The 16,414-nt window shown below is 35.6% G+C and overlaps 1 protein-coding gene across 11 annotated transcripts in view; it reads left to right on the top strand.

Moving 5' to 3' along the window:
- Positions 1-16,414, top strand: part of KIDINS220 (kinase D interacting substrate 220) — a 98,273-nt gene that overhangs the window by 58,937 nt on the left and 22,922 nt on the right. For 7 of the 11 annotated variants that reach the window (XM_060027134.1, XM_060027141.1, XM_060027144.1 and 4 more), the window contains exons 23-25: positions 12,132-12,310; positions 13,400-13,626; positions 15,719-15,832. In XM_060027134.1, coding sequence (XP_059883117.1) covers positions 12,132-12,310; positions 13,400-13,626; positions 15,719-15,832 — 520 coding nt within the window. The remainder of the gene's footprint in view (positions 1-12,131; positions 12,311-13,399; positions 13,627-15,718; positions 15,833-16,414) is intronic. The other 4 variants (XM_060027142.1, XM_060027143.1, XM_060027139.1 and 1 more) reach the window with 1 other exon arrangement.

A 16,414-nucleotide genomic window follows, 5' to 3' on the forward strand; every position in this document is an offset into this window, starting at 1 on the left:
GAGAGTGAAAGGTGCTTCCCGCTGCATTGAAAACTGATAGGTGTACAGCGCACCTTGCTTGTAGAGTAGTATTGAATTTGATGTATGAGTAGTGTAAGATGGAAGTGGTGGTCATTTCAGTATCAAATTGGGTTCTAAGGATAATGAGAAATAGTTGGTCAGAATTCTAAATACAGGAATCAGGTTTATCTGGAACTCCAAACGATCTTAGCATGGATTTCCGGCCCTTCCTCATGCCTTCTCCCTCTTGCCTTTTACCTTTCCACCTGTATTTATCTCTGGCCCATCCTCCCCTCTCCCACCTTATTCTGGTCTCACCTTAAATGTCACTACCTCGGGAAGCCTTTTGTATCCAGGCATATCCCAGTCTCCAAGATTTTATTAGATGTGTTCATTATACACTGGTATGTTACTTCATGATACTTCCCATAGTTACCTTTTATAAATATTTGCATTGCTGTTTCTTTAATATTTGTTTCCTGAACTAGACTCTTAACTCCACGAAATGTAACTTCCTTAAACCTTTCTGAATTCCTTGTTTCTAGACATTCTTGGCATAGAGTAGGCAGTAGTGGGTATTTCTGAAAGAATAAAGAAATATGATGATGACGTTTGCATTGAGGAAGGCATGGATTTGGGGAAGGTGGTAAATGAGAAGCCACATTTTATCTTGAAAAAAATAACTGTCCATACAGACGTGTCCTTCTTTGGTTCTAAACATGGGTAAACATTTTCCTTTGTCATTAATACCAGTAGATCCCTGGGCAAGGCACATAGAACGTTTTCAGAACACAAAGGTTGAATGGTGACTACATATTTCAGCTGATACCTAGTAGATTCTGCCTTTTGTCAGGTGATAGTAAAATCAAAGCAGTGTTTTCCTAGGCATTTCCCTGTAACGGTGAGTTCAGCTGCGTTTGGAAGGTTTCTTACATTCGTAATGGTTTTATGAATGGCCCGATTTGGAGTTGCTTCCTATGGGCACACTTTGAGACAGGTTCCTCCCACTTTAGTTTCTATTTACAGGCTGTTGTCAGTATTGTTTAAAAAGGCCCTTTGACTTAGCTGGACTCTGTTTTTGTTATGCTAAACATTTTGATTGTGTTCATTCATTAACCGAATGTTTATAGAGTTTATTACGTGCCGGCACATGCTAATAAAAGCAGTAACTAGTATTACTTGAGCCCTCAATATATGCCACACATTGGATTTGCCTAGATTATTTCATTTAATACTCATAACTCTGGGAGGCAGAGAGAGCGGGCATTACCTAAGTTCTTACGGCCATAGCTGTTGGAGCTTCCCCAGCCCCATTTCTGGAAGCCAGGAGGCTGTCTGTGACTACGGAGCTAGGCAGTGGGTCTGAGATATTAGAAATACAGAACTAAACTAATTTTATTATTTCCAGATATAATTTATTCATTTTCAAGTGAATATTTAGAATCATTTATTGTGTATCAATGGGAATGTTGTAGCAAATACACATTTTTTTAGAGGATGGAATTTATCTTTTCCATTAAAAAAATGCAAACTTCTTAGCAACTTATGTAAAACCCCAAATCAGTGCTTCATTCAGTTCTGATTGTGTCTACCAACTGCAGTAGGTTTTGTATGGAAAACTGAAAAAAATAAAATCAGTTGTGATATTTAGCACTTAAACAGCTGGTACATCTGTGTGTTTAAGCCTTTATACCATTTTTATGTCTGCTAAGGGTCTGTAATTTTTTTCTTGATAGCGTTTTCAATAGCTTTTCTTTTGTTTTCAATAGGGTAAAATTGATTTTTTAAATATTTTCTCATTTAAACTCATAATGCCATTTTCAGTATTTTATACTAATATAGAACAAAAAAGGAATTTTTTAAAACTATTTATTTTTGGCTGCGTTGGGTCTTTATTCTTGCGCGCAGGCTTTCTTTAGTTGCTGTGAGTGGGGACTACTTGTTGCGGTGCGTGGGCTTCTGATTGTGGTGGCTTCTCTTGTTGCGGAGCACGGGCTCTAGGAGCACAGGCTTCAGTAGTTGTGGCACGCGGGCTCAGTAGTTGTGGCTCGCGGGCTCTAGAGCGCAGGCTCAGTAGTTGCAGCGCACGGGTTTAGTTGCTCCACGTCATTGGGATGTTCCCAGACCAGGACTCGAACCTGTGTCCCCTGCACTGTCAGGCAGATTCTTAACCACTGAGCCACTAGGGAAGCCCAAAGAAGGAATTTTAAATGTTTCAAAGTTGTGTGTTTCTAACTTTAATATGAAAAACTAAAATAGATTAACTAAGAAGACTATTTGAAAACAGTATTAAAAAATCAATTTTTCTAAATATGTTTTAATATGTAAAATAAAAAATATCATTACCTATGCAGGTTTATAGTTTATTTTATAATACAATAAGAATATTATGCATATTTACATTAAAAAACGAATATGATTATTGAAGGATTCAAATTTGTCCAAAAAGTTAAATATACCATTAGAGATCAGGTAGAGATCAGTATTTTCCCTGAAATTATTTTTTTTCAACAGAGGTTTGTGATTTCAGAATTTCAAATGAAAATACTTTTAAGACTCTTCAAAATTTGAGAATAAGCAAAGGTAATGTATAATAAAAATGCCAGCTAATTGAAGTGCTAAGGTAATGGTGAGATGCTTATGTAAAACCACGAAGCACATGACCTCTGTTTGCAATGTCCAAAAAGTCCACGAGGGGGGAGTATTTCACCAGAAACATTGTTAGCACGGTCGGCCAAGAAATAGAGTGAATGCGTTTTGCTTTCCCTTTTCCATGGCAGAAAAACAAGAAAAACACTGAGTTTAATGAACATTTTAAACTGTCTAAGGTTCAACTTTCACTCCTGTTATTTAAAGAATGGCTTCACAGGACTTTTGTAAGCACTGAGAATCATGATCATAAACGAATGGTTATCTGATCGTATGGTATAGTTTTTATTAAGTTTAGTGTAGTACTTTTTTCTCCTAAAATTCTTTTAAAGTTACTATTGGGCAAAGGGATATGAAGAACAAGGAGTTTTTTTTAATTGATCTGCTTACAAATTTATGTTTATATATTAAAATACTAAATCCTAAACATTGTAGATCTTGGGTTCCATGCTGATTAAACGTTAAAGCTTTAAGATAACTCATATAATAAAAGTTTTGCTTTAATCTTGGGCATATTTATAGGCAGACTCTGAGTTCAGAGCCTCCATTCCCTGATTGTTATTCACAATTTTACTGCAAAACATTTGTGCCCTGTATATGATTAGCGTAACACTTCTTACGATTTCTTAAAGGCAGCAATAACATGAACATCTCTTATTGCTTGCTAGCACCTCACGATGTTATTAGTGTTCCTCAAACAGCTATGAAAATTGGATCTTATTTACTTTTGTCAGAATATTTTAAAATGTCATATCATCATATAAATTCTTGATATAAAACTAGGGCTTTGCTTTTTTAATGAGAGAGAACTATTTTCATATTGTCTGTTGTGAAATGTTTTGCCTCAACCTCTTTACTGAAGTTTTCTCTGTTACCTTAGCTTGAAATTACTGTTTTGTCATCTGAATTGCTATCATCTGATCACCTGCATGGGAATACTGGGGTAGGCATCATGCTATAGTACATGGTTTTTCAGGCTTTTTCCCCCCTGGTGGAAACCTTGTTGCAAATTCAGTCTTATGTATAAACCCAATAAATAAAGCAGAATGAATATAAATTAATTGATTCAAATTATAACATTTCCTGATAAATTCAGATAGGAAAATGAGCTGTTCTGAAGAATATTAAAATTAAAACGGTGGATGATTGTTGCAGTCCTGTGTTGGATCAAGCATCTGTTTGTTTCTATACTTAGTTTTGGTAATGTAATATCAAGATAATTCTAAATCATGAGTAGATGCAAACGTTAACCAACTTTTAAACTTGCTTTGCAATGGTGGGATATTTTCAATTAATCTGATTCAGAAACTTGAAAGTTTAATTGGGGATTTTGTTTCTTAGGTGAATCACTAATATAATTTTACAGTTGCTCACATTTTTTTTTAATAGTCAAAGTGTTGGGTGCTGCTTCTCTGACTGGGTCCTGTCACCTGGGTCACGTCACGAATTATTACTGAGATTTTCTAACTAGCTTTGGCACTCTGTGCTCAGGCACGTAGGGTGGAGTAGTGTACTGGCTTGAGTAATTTTGTTAACGGAAAAGTGCTGGTCTGGATTTTAAAACAATGAAGGAATTTGAATATATACATGAAGATGGAGGAGAAACTTTATTTCCAAGTCTGCAAAAAATTGAAACAAAAAACCAGGATAACTTGCTAACACAGGCTTATATGTTGGTCTTCTTCAGTGTGTTAAAATTTAATGTGTAACAGCATTCTATTTTATTATATTTTAAGGAGTTAAAAACAGGTAAATCATTAATTTAAGAATCGTGAGCCATGTCTGTGGCACTCGGTTTGAACCAGCGCAGGGAGCAGGGTACAGGGTTGTGAATCTGGCCGACGCAGGCTCCAGCTCTGCCCCTTACAGCCAGGCCATGTCAGGCCAGTTGCTTAACCTCTCTGAGCCTCAGGTTCCTCATTTTAAAAACTGAAATAACACCTCATGGAGCGTTGGGAAATTAGATAAACTAGATAAAACATCTGGCTCAAAGAATGGCAAGCAGTAGGTATTCAGCAAATACTGGTTTTTAAAAAAATTTTTCCTTTCAGTTCTTTACAACATTTAAATATCTTTTCTATTAGATTTTATATAAGAAAGGGCTACCTCACACAGAGCATTTTACATAATACACATAAATGAAGGCAGTGCCTTACCAGTATTACGGTTGAGCCTCAGCAGATACTTTCTTCGTTACTTCTCTGGGCTTTCGTGTCTTACCTTCCCTGTTGATCCTTTCTCATCCCTGCAGTTACCAAAAGTACAGTCTTGCAGCCAGTAAAATTATGCTTACGTGTCTCGTGTTTACACTGCGAATCAAGGGAGCTCGGACATGGAAGGGACATCTGTGCGTAGGCCAGAGCTTTCCTTCATCACTTTGAGAGAAAGAGCATTTCCCCACATGGCAGGGGCTTGGGAAGCATCTGGAGGGCCACAGATAGGCCCTCAGAAATCTACCTCAGCCCCTTTGAAATAAGGAAGCTGGAGTCTAGAGAGTTAAATGACTTGTCCCAGATCACACACAGTTAACAAGTGACCCACCCTTTAAATACATTTTTATGCCTTAAAAAAGCCTCAAGGCTTTTAATTTTAATTGTCAAACATTACAGCCTTATTCTAAGGAATCTGAGATCATCAAGGCTGGATCTAAGGAAAGTCATTGCAGTAAACACTCTGCTTTTTGTTTCAGAATACAGCCAAGTTGCATTTCATGCAGGCATTGTATTCCTAGAAATCACTGCCTTTATTAAAACTGAATTTAATGGGAAGCATCTAACATGTAAATACGCAGTAAGTTTATATAACAGCCTCAGAGGGGGATTTTTGTCCCCCTCAGACTTTGATTATACTACATTTGTTTCCTAGGCAGTTGAACAACCTCATTTCTCTTTGAGTGTAAATGCCTTTGTGTCAAAATGATTCAGCGCCTTTTTTTTTTTTTTTTTTTAACAAGAATGAGATTTTTGTGGTCATAAAATTTTCCTCCTATTACTTCTACCACCAAAGTTACACCTTGTGCTACCCAGGTGAAGCTCAGCTGAAGCCCAGCTGCAGATATGCAAATTGTGTGTCTAATGGTAGTCTACTGAGTTTGCATATTGAGCACTCTTTTATCCATTAAATTACAGGCCTACATGTTTCCTCATTAGTGTAAAAAAAGTAATCTTGGGCCCTCATGTTTTTGCCAAATAGATCTCCTTGGAAATGAACACCCTCAATGGGAAACAGTTTTTTAAAAATGTAGAGTAAGCTCTTCTAGTAAGTAAAAGAGTAACATTGTTTAGCTCTGCCAGTGATCCCTGTGGCAACCTGGACAAGTATTTTTATGGTTTGCAGTAGTTACCAACCCTAATTAGATCACCCTTGAGCATACAAGTCACACATATCAAATATCAGACATCAGAAACAAACGAGCAAGCCTGAAGGTTGGCATGATTACATACACAGTGTGCCACATGTGCAAGTGCTTTGTTCGTTGTTTCCTAGTGCGCTTACTGAATAGGGTGCCTATAAAATGCAGCATTACTTTTGTGACTTTAAAGAGTGAGCAAACCTGACACTGCGCACTGTTGTCTTGAAAATCAGCTCTGACCACCACGTGGAGATGCCTCTTTGTTTTCTTTGCAACAAGTTCTTTGCTCCATTGACTGTTGCTTTGCACTCAGCACAACCTTCTGCATATGGAGAGTTTTAGCTTTTAATTACTTTAGTAACAGAAGTAATAAAGTAATTCTGTTACTTTAGCTATAGCAAGGAAAGTGTCTATTGTTCTGACCCCCTATGCTAACCGTTCTCTCCAACACAATATGAAAGGTGACTCATGGAATCATTTTCAAGGTACTTTTTTCTTTTTTTGGCTGCACCATGCGGATCTTAGTTCCCCTGACCAGTGATTGAACCCATGCCCTCAGCAGTGAAAGCACAGAGTCTTAACCACTGGACCACCAGAGAATTCCTTCAAGGTACTTTTTAGGGGTGATTAAAACTTATGGGATGCAGCACACAGGAAAATTTATAACTATAAATACTTACATTTAAAAAGGAGAAAAATCTTGTATTAATAGCCTAACTTTAACCTTGAGAAACTAGAAAAAGAGAAGCAAATTTTACAAATTTCAAATCTAGCAAAAGGAAGGAAATAATAATGATTAGAGTGGAAATAAATAGAGAATAAAATAACAGTAGTGAGAATTGACGAAACCAAAGCTCTTTGCAAAGATCAACAAAATTGACAAACCTTTCACTAGATTGACAGAAGAAATAAAAGACAGAATTAACTAAAATCAGAAAATATGGATGTTACCACCCACCTTACAAAAATAAAAAGGATTGCAGACTACTCAGTGGATACACAAAAGGCATCTGACAAAATGCAACACCCTTTCGTGATTAAAAAACTGTTAGAAAACTAGGAGTAGAAGGGAATTTACTTAACGTGGTAAAGGGCATTTATGGAAAAACGCATTGCTAACATTCTCGGTGGTGAAAGATTGCAGGCTTCCCCCCTAAAGACAGGAACAAGATAAGGATGCCTGCTGCTATGGGCTGAATGTGTCCCCTGCAAAATTCATATGTTGAAAACCTACCCCCCAGTGTGATGGTACTCAGAGGTGGAACCTTTGGGAGGTAAGTAGGTTTAGGTGAGGTCATGAGGGCTGAGTCCTTATGATGGGATTGGTGTCCTTATAAAAAGAATCAGAGAGCTAACTGCAAGTCAGAGAGGGTTCTCATCAGAACCTGATCATGCTGGCACCCTGATCGCAGACTTTCAGACTCTTAAGACCTGTGAGAAATAAATGTTGTTTAAGCCACCAGTCTATGGTGTTCTGTTATAGCAGTCTGAGTTGACTAAGTCACCTGCTTTCACCACTGCTCTTCAACATTATACTGGAAGTTCTAGCTAGTACAGTTAGACAAGAAACAGAAATAAGTGGATCCATTTGGAAATGAGGAAGTGCAACTATCTTTAATCACAAATTACATGATGCTGTATGTAGAAAATCCCAAAGAATTTCACAAGAAAGCTACTAGAGCTGATAAATTCAATGTTTCAGGGTACAGATCAACACAAAAATCAGTTGAGTTTCTATACACCTCCAGTGAACAATCTGAAAGGAAATTAAGAAAGCACTTCTATTTACTATAGTGCCAAATAGAATAAAATATCCAGGAATAAATTTAACCAATGAGGTAAAGAATTGTACAATGAAAACTACAAAACATTGGTAAATTAAAGAAGTTCTAAATAAATGGAAAGATATCCTATCTTCATGGATAGGAAGACTAAATATTGTCAGTATTACCCAAAGTGATCTACAGATTCAGTGCAATCCCGTTCTAAATTCCAGTAGCCTTTTTTGCAGAAACAGAAACCTGATCCTCAAATTCATATGAAATTGCAAGAGACCCCAAATAGCCAAAACGATCTTGAAAAAGAATAAAGTTGGAGAACTCTTTCTCGATTTTAAAACTTATTACAGAAAGAGAGAAACAAATACCATATGCTAACACATATATGTGGAATCTAAAAATAAATAAATAAATAAAATACGGTTCTGAAGAACCTAGGGGCAGGACAGGAATAAAGGCGCAGAGGTAGAGAATGGACTTGAGGACACGGGGGGGGGGGGGGGAAGGGTAAGCTGGGACAAAGTGAAAGAGTGGCATGGAATTATATACACTACCAAATGTAAAATAGATAGCTAGTGGGAAGCAGCTGCATAGCACAGGGAGATCAGCTCGGTGCTTTGTGACCACCTAGAGGGGTGGGGTAGGGAGGGTGGGAGGGAGACACAAGAGGGAGGGGATATGGGGATATATGTAATGTGTATAGCTGATTCACTTTGTTATAAAGCAGAAACTAACACACCATTGTAAAGCAATTATACTCCAATAAAGATGTTAAAAAAACCCACAAACTACAAAGCTATAGTAATCAAAACACTGTGGCACTGATATAAGGACAGACATAAACCAGTGGAATAGAGTTGAGAGTCAGGAAATAAACCCATACATCTATGGCCAGTTAAGCTTTAATAAGGGTGCCAAGTCCATTCAGTGGGGGAAAGAATAGTCTCTACAAGAAATGGTGCTGGAACAACTAGATTTCCACATGCAAAAGAATGAAGTTGAACCCTTATTTCACACCATGTACAAAAATTAACTGAAATGGATCAATGTACTCTTTCCCAAGCACAAGGGTTTTTTTTTCAATATCAGAAAGGGTAATTAAAGTGAAAATTATTTTAAAAGAATAGAGTTCTTTGGGAACAATCCTGTTTTGTGTAGTTTGTTCACTCTACAAATATTTATTACGCAAAAGTCATATGACAGCATTCTGCGCTAAGCACTGGAGATACAGTGGTGAACAAAACCAAACTTGTTCTTAGCTTTAATGGAATTTACCGTCTAGTGGGGGGAGATAGACATTAATAAAATAATTCCACTACTGAATAGTGTAACATTCTAATTGTGATATGTGTATGTAAGAAAGCATATGTGCTATCATGAGGGTTTGTAATAGAGGAGTGCAATGTGGTTTCACGGAAGACTTCCCTGAAGAGGGGGAGCTGAGCTGAGAGACAAAGGATGAGCAGGAATTAACCTGGTTAAGACGGAAGGGGAGAGTGTGGTTAGCTCCAAAGTTGTCTAGGGTTTTTGTCTGCAGATAGTAATGGGCTTAACAATGGATTTCATTTTATCTTTTGTTTCTGACCCGTTTGACTACAATGCTGAGTGGCTGTTTTCTGTGTGTTCCATCTATCTTCCAGAATCTCCAAGTGTTCTGTGCATAGAGAGTATTTAACAAATGGACACTCACTGATAGAAAGTATTTGAGAGTCTACTGGAAGTTAAATTGTTTCAAAGTAATTCAATTCTGAGGCAGTTAAAAGTTTTCCCTTTTAAAATTTTTGAAGAAAATTTATCTTAATTTTTAATCTCTTACGATTAAATAATGACATTATTAGGCAGCTACTTTTAGACAAAGTAAGGTAAATATGCCTTCTTCATAAATTATGCTCTTAGAACCTATTTATATTTTGATTTAAAATGGAATTTTTTCTGTGTAATTTAAAACCTTATTTTGAATGGAAGTGATATGAATGGCTTATGTAATTTCTGCCAAGGAATTAATACGGACTTTCTCTAAACCACTGTCATTTATAATTAAAATGCTTTTAACTTACATTGATGTTGGCATTAACAAGTACTGCTAGATTGGTAGCATAGAAGGAGATTGCATTTAAACTTACTGGGAGATCACTGATGCCTGAGGTTTTATAATGCCTTCTGTGGGCCATTTAACTGCTGGCAACTTTAATTCACATGATTCATAATACTGGAAATTTAAATTCACTCCTAATTGAAAAGTGAAGTTGCTTAAATTCTTTAAATACTAACCTTTGGAAAAATATCTGAAAAATAAAGGCACATATGATTTTGGTGGCCTACTGCCAAAAGATTATCATTTACATAAATATCTCTTTCAGTAGAAGAGTTTAATGTATTGAGCTCAAAAGGTTAGAATAGAGACTTCAATCTGGAAACCAGCAGCAGACTGTTGGCTTGTGAACAGCAGTATTGTTCATCGTATTGAGAACACTGTTCACATTCAAGCTTAAGCAGAGCTGGCATTAAAATTCAGTTAATTTGTTTCATGTGACTTGTCAGCTGTGTGTTTTTATCTAAATCTTTCTAGCTTCTCTTCTTAGTATTTTATGTTAAACTCCTGAAATAGATGAACTACCTTTTTAACTGTTGAAGCTCTGATATTTTGGCCACTTCTGCAGATGATTCTGTGAAACCATTCTTCAAGTTTTCCATTTCATTTTAAATATATTTAATAATCAGTTTGAAAGCCAGTTTAATTTATTAAGAAGTAATCCCATTTCAGAGGGCTTTTTGTTTTGTGCATGTGTGCATGAGTCCATAAAAGGGACTTCCTGAAATTCATTAAGACAAAATTGCTATCCTTATTTTCTAAGCAGCACCCTATTCTTTTCTTGTTTGCTAATTTTGTTCTCTGGATTTTCTTTTAGATGGCTTTTAATAAATGGCTACTAGCCAAGTAGTGGGCCTGAGTAGTAAAGTGCTAGTCCCAGAGAAATTACGTAACTATAACTAGTATTAGAGTAAGATTCCATTTCACTTTTTTGAAGAACATGAAAATCTTACTGCTTCTCTGAAACTAGACTCAGTATAATCTCACAGTTAATATTCTTGACTAATTGGGAATTGAGTGTTTTGAAGACATCTTCAGATTTACAGTGATTCTAAAACAGCTTTATGGGATATAATTGACATACAAGAACCTGCCATATTTAAGTTGTACAATTCCTGAAGTTTACATATGTACACACATATACAGACACACAGCACGCATCCCCACCAAGCTGTCGCGGCTGTCAGGAGAGCAGACATATCACTTCCTAAAGTCCCCTCCCATTCCTTTGAAGTCTCTCCCTGTCATTTCTCTTCCTCACGTCCCTGACTTCACAGGGAACCTTTATCCTTTTTCTGTCACTATAGGTTGGTTTACATGTTCTAGTTTTATATAAATGAAAAAAAATACAACTATGTATTCTTCATTTGCTGTATTCTTTCACTCAACATAATTTACTCTGAGATTTATCCATGTTGCATATATAAATAAGTCCATCCCTTTTTATTGCTAAGTAGTATTCCATTATATGGCTATACTACAAGTTATTTATCTTTTCCTTGTTAGTGGACGTTTGGGTTATATCCAGATTTGTCATCTACTTCCTTGTCTTTTAAGCTCCTTCATATTTTCTATTCCTTTATCCCTCTGTGATGTATTTTTACTCACTGCCTCAGACTGGCGCATGGCCTGGCATGTAGTAGGTTGAACCCTATGGAATTGTCAATATTTGACCGTTTTGACCTATAAAAATGGCAGTTTCGTATAGTTCAACATAGAAGTGTTTACTAAGTACTTTTTAATGAATGTCACTTGTTTTTACATTTAAGACCTCTGCCTGATACAAAAGTATTTACATATATAAATTCAACTAGGTTAAAAGTTATGCATAATGAAAAATAGACTAAGTGACACTGTAATTGGTAGTTATCGTGTCTGGTTGGTAAAATGATGTGGATTTTTTCCCCTTTCTGTTTTTCTGTATTTCTTTGCCTTATATATATGCTTATATAGTAAGCACAGATTACTGTTATAATAGAAAATAAAACCTGTGACATACCTAGAATATGTTACTTTCCTTTCTCTGTGTTCCTAGCCCAAATCCTGCCTTTCATTAGGGCAATGTAATTCTGACCTCACACTTGTTACCTTAGTAATTTTGTAACTATACCACTTGTTTTGTTCCTTTTTCTTTTCTTTAAAAAAATTATGAGAGCAAGGTGTATAATGTGTTATTTTTATAAATAACAAATTTTAAGTTACATGCAGAATTTGCCAGTAGTGACATTAATGACCATTTTTGTTTGTTTCTTACTTGAAGAATATCAAAGAATATTCCAACAACTAAAGATGTTGAGCCACTCCTGGAAATAGATGGAGATATAAGAAATTTTGAAGTGTTTTTGTCTTCAAGGACGCCAGTTCTTGTGGCTCGAGATGTAAAAACCTTTTTGCCATGCACTGTAAATCTAGACCCCAAACTACGGGAAATCATTGCAGGTGGGTATTAGTAATAAATTTACTTTTTCCTCTCTGCAACACTGAAGGCTTTTCCTGTTTCTGACTTAGCTGTGTAAGTTTCTCCTGCGCTCCATGAAACACCAAGAAATATCAAACCAAGCGCTACACAGGAGAATTAATGAAACTGCGGATCGGCAGTCTGACATCTTTTGGGAATGCTAGGAAAATGCTGTTTGTTAAATTGACCTTTTTATGTTTCCCAGCCTACACAGCTGAACCTTCCTTGGAATCAGGTTCCTCTTAACGGTATAATCACCACTTTAAGATGTCAGTCCATTGTAATTTTTCTGTCACCAGTCTTCTGTCTTTAATAGGGATCTCTATCCAGAGGGGTAAGAAAATCTATATCACTTTTAAAATTTTAGCTTAAATCTGTGGACTAGAACTTGAGGACAGTGACATGAGGATTTTGGAAGAATTTAAGTTGTCCTTGAGGCACCACTGTATGCACATGGACACACACAGAACCTTTGCTGAAACATACCATCTTCTGTATGATGCAGGTGCTCCTGACTCACCTTGGCATTTTCCAGGAATTATGGAGAGAGAGCCTTATACTCCTACATTCTTTTTTAGATACCTGTTATAAGGCTGTTGTCAGAGGTGTATTTTGTGACTATGGAATTGGTTATTGTTATTGTTCAGAGATGGATGAGACGTATAGTTTGCAAACCCATAATCTTAGCTAACGTTATATTTACTACACAAGTTTGAATTATTAATAATTAACAAAACTTTATGAGTCACAAGAACTGTTAGAATAGCACAGATACCTTGAAAAGTCAGAAAAAAAAGTTTATAGTTCTGGTAACTGAGGAGAAGAATCCAGATGTTGGTGACTTTTCAAATGGTGAACAAAAGCTTTTATGCAAAGTAGTTGAGTTTCTCTTGCTAAAATGTCTATGGAGTATTCAAAATTTCCTGTCTACTTCTGTAACCCCGTTGAAATCCTTGGCAAGAGCGATACAGTCATGTTTCTATCTGGTGCCTAAAGGAGGAAATGGTAATTGGATTAAGTACTAATGTTCTATTTTCTTTTGCCTTCTGGCGTGTTGTTTAATCTTTTAGATGTTCGAGCTGCAAGAGACCAGATTAATATCGGAGGACTTGCGTATCCCCCGCTACCTCTGCACGAAGCTCCCCCTAGACCACCGTCGGGCTACAGTCAGCCTGCGTCGGCCTGCTCTTCTTCCGCCTCCTTCAGTGCCCCGTTTGGAGGAGGGGTTGTGTCACCACAGCCTCATAGCAGCTATTACAGTGGTATGACGGGACCCCAGCATCCATTCTACAACAGGGTAAGCAAGTGCTAGGAATCTTAAATTTTAAGAATTTCTTCCAGGGAAGTATTAGAAGTTTTCTGCTAACGGGGTCTGTTATTATTTTAAAACTGTACTTTAGCTTTAAAGACAAAAAGTGTTAAGTTTGAATGCAGTATGATTTTTTAAAAATCAGAATAATTTTGAATTTTAATGGTTCTGGATCTCAATTGAGTCTGAATATTTGAGATGCTTTTTGCTTTTATTTATTATCTTAATAAGAAAGTGAACTCTATGGGGTCAGCAGAGACTATCCTATGCTTCAAAGGGATCTGTTTTTCTATTTGTTTATAAACAAATATTCCATTTGTTGTATCTTGTATAATAATTTGTATTGGAATTTAAAACAATGATAATTTTTATAGTAGTTCAGTAAACCTATATTTAATATGTGTTACAGCTTTTAAATGTGAGGTAATGGAAATACTGCTGGTAGGACTCAGGTGCTATTGCCAAATAATAGCACTGTAGCCAATTTCTAGACTTTTATTTCAAGTTATCTTCAGTCATGTATAATCATTTGCATAGTATAAATATGATCATTTTCTACTTCAAAAGATGAGAGCACAATTAATTATCAGCAGTATTCAGACCCTATCAAGTTGAGTAGGTCCAAGCTATCCTCATTTTAATGGTCTTAAACACTAATATTTCCTATAGGAAAATGGAGCATCTGCTCTAGTATTATACTTTCTGGAACTGTACTCTAAGATCCCTTGCAGTTTCTTTATTTTTGTTGTCTCCCTCTTTAGTCTAATTTGAGAAAACACAGGGGCTGGTATTCATAGAAGCCAAGTGCATGCCTAAATAAATTTCTTATAAGCTAGGAAGACAGAGAAATTTGAATAAACGTGGCAAAGCAGGAATTCTAAAATTTAAATTTTCCAGTTTTTGAGAAATGCCAGCCATGTAAGTTATGAGGTATACCATTTATAGAGGTCCTGTGAATGTTATTCCATTCTTTTACTCAAATAAGGAGAAAAAGGTGGAGCAATAGCATTTTCTAATGTATTTCATCCTTGTAAACTTTATCTGAGTGGTAGGCAGTGTGAAATGCAGGTTTTTATTTGCCAGTCTTAAAATCTGCGATAATTTTTCGTAAAATGGTTCAATTGATAATTAGATGACAGTTGAAGTTTTGAGACCAAGAATTTTTTTTTTAATATTAAATTACCATACCATCTAGGTGGAGACCTTGTGTTCTCTAATTTCACATGAATAACAATGATGTGATGCTTTAATATCGTTTTATTATTTTTAAAACGTTTAAAAATTTCTCATGTTTTTAGATCTAGTTATTTTTTGCTCTAGTTATTTGAGGTTTTTAGTCTGAAAGTTAAAAGCAGAACAGTTTTCTTAAAATGGCAGGAGTGAAAAAAGTAAGGGAAGATGTTACATCAGTGTAATGAAAGTTAATATGTTTTAATCTTTATTTTTAGCCCATATAATCTGATAGCTCCTGTTTATATGAAGCTGGATACAAATAAATGGTGTATTTATAGATCTCCTCTAAACACTGAATTCCCCGTTTAAAAAATATGCTTGCTTATTTAGGAGACAGAGTAAACTCCAGGATATAGAATATAAAGTAAACTCTAGGAACCTAGAGTAACAGTATTCCTGGAGTCCATGTATAGGAGGTTCTCATATAATTCAGACTTTCTTTGGTCTTACTTAAGGCTAATCTTTTTTTGGTAAAGAATAGTATTCTATTGAGATTCTATTTTGCTTTTTTTTTTTTATGAGAGTGTGAGTTAATATTTGTAAATCACTTAGAACCTGACACATGGTAGACCCATAAAAATGTTAAATGTAAAGAGAAACTCTGGTGTCAAGTTGTAAGGTGCAAAACTTTAGTTGCTTTTTAAAAAGCTTTATTAAATCAACAATATAAAAATTTAAATAATATGTCTTAAGTTTGATATCTTAGAGAATATGAGTGAGGCATTTTTTCTTTTGTTTTGTCACTTGCATTAAAAACTTGGAGTTGTATTTTATTGGTTAGTTTCATTTGCTACATCTCATTTCACTTTGATTTCGGTAATTGTTTTGTTACGTGTTTTCTCCATAGCCATTCTTTGCCCCTTACCTTTACACGCCAAGGTACTACCCTGGCGGCTCCCAACATCTCATCTCACGTCCATCAGTAAAAACGAATTTGCCCAGAGATCAGAGCAATGGCCTAGTAAGTATAAAAAAGCATAACTAAAGTATTACTCTAATATGAAACATAGTCAGCATTAGAAGTTTGCTTATTTCCTTTGTAGTAAAAGCGCAACTTATTTTATAAGTAGTTTTAAGAAACATAAGCTGTTACTAACACAAAATGTATTTTGTTTTCATTTCTGGTAAATATCAATGAAAGGAAAATGACTTGCAGCATCAGGAGGTAAATGATGAGTTGTTTACAACCAGAGTTTCTGGCCAATAATGTTTGTTATCAAACTTTTAAAACTAAACCTTTACATCTGCTAATTTCTGATTTCTTTTTAAAGGACATACATATATGGTAGTTGTGTCTATCTATGTATATATATGCTAGCCCTATGGTATAAAAATTAGAGGACGTATTGAAAGAACATTTTGATTGAATAGCAGAAATTAAGTAGAATCAGGGAAGTATTCAAATGTACTATTAACTCTAATCCAAAACAAAATACATTTGTGCCTAAAATTTTAGGTGTTCCTGATGATAAACATGTGTTAACAATTAAAAAAAAAAGAAATTCCCTGTTAATGTATTTTTTAAATTAGGAGGCAAAAGCTA

This window comes from Delphinus delphis, chromosome 12 (genome assembly GCF_949987515.2).
Source record: "Delphinus delphis chromosome 12, mDelDel1.2, whole genome shotgun sequence".
In the NCBI taxonomy this organism is placed as follows: Eukaryota; Metazoa; Chordata; class Mammalia; order Artiodactyla; family Delphinidae; genus Delphinus; species Delphinus delphis.